This window comes from Blastomyces gilchristii, assembly GCF_000003855.2.
Source record: "Blastomyces gilchristii SLH14081 genomic scaffold supercont1.4, whole genome shotgun sequence".
Classification (NCBI taxonomy): Eukaryota; Fungi; Ascomycota; class Eurotiomycetes; order Onygenales; family Ajellomycetaceae; genus Blastomyces; species Blastomyces gilchristii.
Genome location: NW_003101679.1, coordinates 1645167 through 1649966, shown reverse-complemented (window position 1 = coordinate 1649966; position 4800 = coordinate 1645167). Strand labels below are relative to the sequence as shown.

The window sequence follows — 4800 nt, the reverse complement described above, 5'->3', positions numbered from 1 at the left end:
TAGAGTACCCCCGGATATACAGATCCCTGGGTATAAAGTCCCCTGAATATAGAGTTCCTCTGAGTAAAGTACTCTCAGATACAGAGTGCTTGAGTATAGAGTTTTGTCAGATATAGAGACTCTCTGAGTATAGAGCTCTTTTGATGTCAGCTATTTTATATAAATTTCAATAAGATGTTTGATAATACAATTAGTATTATTGATTTATTCTCATTGTAACAGTAGTATAAACTTCTCATTTAACTCAAATATCACTATAACCTGGTATATCAATTAATAATTTAAAAGTATTCTTTGAAAAATTCTTCAATAGTTTTATATGATTGATCTCTCAGAAATACTCTGCTCTATCTAAGTTATTTATATTACTGTGGTGAAGGATCTCAGCGCGGTTAAATTTTTCAGCACGGTTAAATTTTTCGTCAAGGCATCGCCTGGCATATATCCGCCGCGCCGCTGCCCATCTGATGGTGTAATGGGGACTGGTGTGTGCGCTTCTGGCGGCACGAGAACAGGAGCAGCGGAACCACAATAATAATAACCACAAGAATAAGAACCACAAGAATAAGAACCACAACAAGAATAGATATACACACACACACACACGCACAAGAATATCACTAATTGAACACGTAGGAAACACCACACACAAGAATCATCACTAAGAATTGAATGTTGGGGGATGCTGTATGTTTTGGTGATTGGATCGCGCGGCGGAGGCCAGATATATATATGCAGGGAAGCCCGGCGAAAGGTTGTTCCAATCCGAGATCGTCTGAGGCCGAGATCCCCACTACATATCTCCCCTCCCCCTTAAGTTGCCGACCATGCAACCCAGAACCAATATAAAATAGGAAAAATACAGACAGGGAATCAATAAGCAAATCAAGAATCAAAGAAAAAGGAAAAAGAATGGCAGGAAAGGAAATAGAACGGCTGCAAGGAAGAGAATAAACAGATTCGCGGAGCAGCGGGAACATGAAAAACCGAAAATAGAGGCAGAAGGTTGGTAACTAGGCGGTAACGTTAACTAGTTAGTTAATTGTGGAAGTTGCGGCTGACATGGGCACCCATGATTGGTTGAATCATTTGATGCCCCTGGGCCGGGAAAACCTCATTGGCTGTTGAGCCATCTACCGCGTGGTAATATCCATTCCATCATGTTCGACATCCCACATTCAACATCCTCCCACACCACATTCAACATCATCCAACATCACATTCCACATCCAACATCACATTTCACATCATCCCACACCACATTCATCATCATAATCATCAACCACAAAGATTCTCCAATTGTTGATCACCTTCATCTCCAGGTGAAAGGGACAGCAGATGAGACGCGGGGAGGAATAGGTGGTGAAACACGGGTGGGAACAGTCATGATATGCTGGCTTAGGGCTGGCTCAATAGAGGTGATATATGGTTCATATTTATTGCGAGGAATTCTTGGGCCGCGATTGACAACATTACCCACATAGTATTTCCCATGCATATCTCTATAGATCTTCCCCTGGTCAAGGAGCCGGTTGATCTTCAAACACTGTGGAACATTATGGCTTGAGTCTCCACAACCCCAGCAATTCAATCAATCAAAACCAGGATCATTCAGCATATTGATAGAATGAGAACAATCAACAGGTCCACAGGTGGGAGGAATCCTTGAGGCAGCCACAGGTTGTGTCACAGATTGCACCTTCTGTCTTTGAATTCTGGCGATCACAAGAGACAAAGAATTCATCTGGCCAACCAGCTTCTCTAGAACACCATTATCCACGCGCTGCTTATCAATATCAGAAACAGGGATGGGAATTGCAGGTATAGTTCTCATATTCATCATCACAGGGACAGCAGGAATTGCAGGAACAGCAGAAATCACAGGAATGGCAGGAATTGCAGACAGACTCAACATAGGACAGGAAAGCACATTCAACATTGATCTAGATGCAGAACTGGCAGGGGCATTTGACATTGATGATTTCAACACAGGTGGATCAGACACAGAGCAGGGAAAAGAATTGATTGACAGAATTCTCACAATATCCTCCTTTGTTTTCTGCAATCTCATCACAGCATTGCAAATCTTCAGCAATTCTCATTAAGATTGGCTAGCAACCTGATCAAATCCAGCAATGCAAAAAGCTTTCTCACAAACATCCTCTGGAAGACCTTGCAGGAACCATATACACACAACTGATTGATGCAGCTCATTCCTTTGAATCAACTGCATTGTAATACCACAGAATTGACAGCAATACACAAGAATATTCTGATCAGAATGCATCTTGCTAGAAAGTGCACAAAGGTATGACTGATTATACATCTGTTGATGTGAGTCTTCGCGCCAGAAATCTGCAAGCAGTTGTCTGCTAACTCCATCCCATGTCTTATGATCCAACACCAATTGATCAACATATCTCTGTAGTTTCATTGAGCAATAGTTCTGTAGTAAAGGCAAATCAATATCTGCAACATGGTGCAAGGTTCTCATCATTTCAAATCGGTCCACAAATGTGGTAACATCCTTTCCATCAAAGAACAGGGCACCGGGGGTCCCAGGCATTGGCATTGGCATTATGATTCAGCAAGGCATTCCGGCAGCAGGGGTTGTTGCAGGGGTCGTCGAGGTAGAATCCGCAGCAGCCATCTTATCATTACTAACCCCCTTCTTCGGAACAGGTGTATTGACAGTGGAATCCGAATGGGAATACTTGGGAGACACGCGATTCAAAAGAGAATACACAAGAGGATTCTTCTCACACAAATGAAAAAGATCAACAGCACTGTCAATATCAAGGTTCTTCCGCGGGAGGTTCAAGTCATCAAGGAAAAGAAGGAATCTCAATAGCTGGCTCAGGGCTTTCTTCCCATCATCATCCTCATCCTGCCGTGGGCGAATAGGGGGATCAACATCAGCAGAATTTCTCATCAATTCACAGTGGCGTTCAACATGACCGATCAGACACTTCCAGAAGAAGACAATAGCAAATGAGATGCTCAACAAAAGAAGGAAAAGAACAGAAATCACAACAAAGAGGAAAAACATCATCAACATTCTCATCATCACTGCTGCCTGCTCATCCATTCTCCCTCGTTGGGAACACCAATGTAATGGTGCGGGTGATGTGTGCTTCTGGCGGCACGAGAACAGGAGCAGCGGAACCACAATAATAATAACCACAAGAATAAGAACCACAAGAATAAGAACCACAACAAGAATAGATATATACACACACACAAGAATATCACTAATTGAACACGTAGGAAACACCTCACACAAGAATCATCACTAAGAATTGAGTGTTGGGGGATGTTGTATGTTTTGATGATGACGGATCGCGCGGCGGAGCCAGATATATTTATGCAGGGAAGCTCAGCGAAAGGTTGTTTCAATCCGAGATCGCTCTGAGAGTCTGAGATCGAGATCCCATATATGTCACATGTGTGATGCTTTTTCATATGTGATATGAGATTCTTTTGCCGCAGGTGTATGCAATTCTTATTCTCAAAGTGAAGAGTTTTCTTTTTGTTGTATGCAGTATTGTGTCTTTTGATTTAAGTACACATTTCTTTTCTCTAGTCAGTTCTTTTCTCATGTCTTTTCTATTGCTGTTCAAATAGATTGTTTAATATAATACTCAGTGATATCACTATTCTCTACCTGCTGCCAGAAGCGCATACTTTCATTCTTACTTAATTACTACTATTCTATAATAGAAATCTTGAGTATACTAGTAAATATTAAAATACACATAATTCAATCTTTTAAAATATTACTTCAAAATCTCACTTTTAGAGTTTTAGTCAAAATAAAAACACGGATAATTAGCTTGTAATACTGCAGATTCAAGTTATATAGAGCTGAAATCTGATTGACACTCTGTAAATGTTTAAATTGACAAAGTCAGTTCTGAATATAACAAAGAGAAATATAAGTAGAAAGTTATCAGGAAAAAGAGGTCATATGCTATAAACATCACTAACATTGTATTACTACTATATTTCTTTTATTATCAGCTTACTACAAAGCTTGTCTAATACTTGCTTATACTAGCTCTCTTGACTCGCACATTTATTTTACTATAAATAGCTCTATCCTTTGTATGAAATTAGATATAATAGATAGTGTATAAATAATATAAGAAGAAGATCTTGATACATATAAGATTTATATGTCTTCAACATATTCATCTGTGACACTTATTCTGACAGTTATGAGCCCGGTAAGCAGCATCTGAAGAGAAGCGCGATACACTGATTTCAATTCTCATTCAAATTCAATAACTATCATTTGAACTGAGATGATTGATCACTGATTTCAATTCTCATTTGAACTGATAACTATCATTCAAACTGAGACAATTGATTCTCATTCGTATACAGTCTGAACTACTCAACCGTTATACCCGATTCCCAGTAAGCAGCATCTGAAGAGAAGCGCGATACACCGATCTCAATGATCATTTAAACTGATAACTATCATTCAAACTGAGACAATTGATTCTCACTTCACTTGTATACATTCTGAAATACTCAACTGTTATACATCTCAAATTCCAATCATATCTATCATTCAAATACTTGAATTACTTTCTCAATTCATTCAATATAACAATGACTAGTGTGACTGTTCACCTTAGTGTTTCTGAAGATTGAAAACTTTGATACAAGAATATGCTAGAATATGCAAAAATAAGAAGATATCAGACTTTATTAATCTTGATAAATCTGATATCTTCTCTGAACTAGAAGAATCTCTGAAATCCGAGTGTTTAGAAGAAGCTACTGCAGAGGCTA

At 39.2% G+C, this 4800-nt stretch overlaps 1 protein-coding gene across 1 annotated transcript; it reads right to left on the bottom strand.

Moving 5' to 3' along the window:
* Positions 1 to 1845: 1845 nt before the first annotated feature.
* Positions 1846 to 3219, bottom strand: BDBG_02846 (uncharacterized protein). The gene has a single exon (XM_031720981.1). The coding sequence runs from the start codon at positions 3086 to 3088 to the stop codon at positions 2585 to 2587; it is 504 nt and encodes a 167-aa protein (XP_031577340.1). The 5' UTR covers positions 3089 to 3219; the 3' UTR covers positions 1846 to 2584.
* Between the last annotated feature and the right edge of the window lie 1581 nt (positions 3220 to 4800).

Bases quoted from the DNA above. Each gene is read 5' to 3' on its own strand.
- BDBG_02846 (XM_031720981.1), bottom strand. From the start codon at position 3,088: ATGGATGAGCAGGCAGCAGTGATGATGAGAATGTTGATGATGTTTTTC.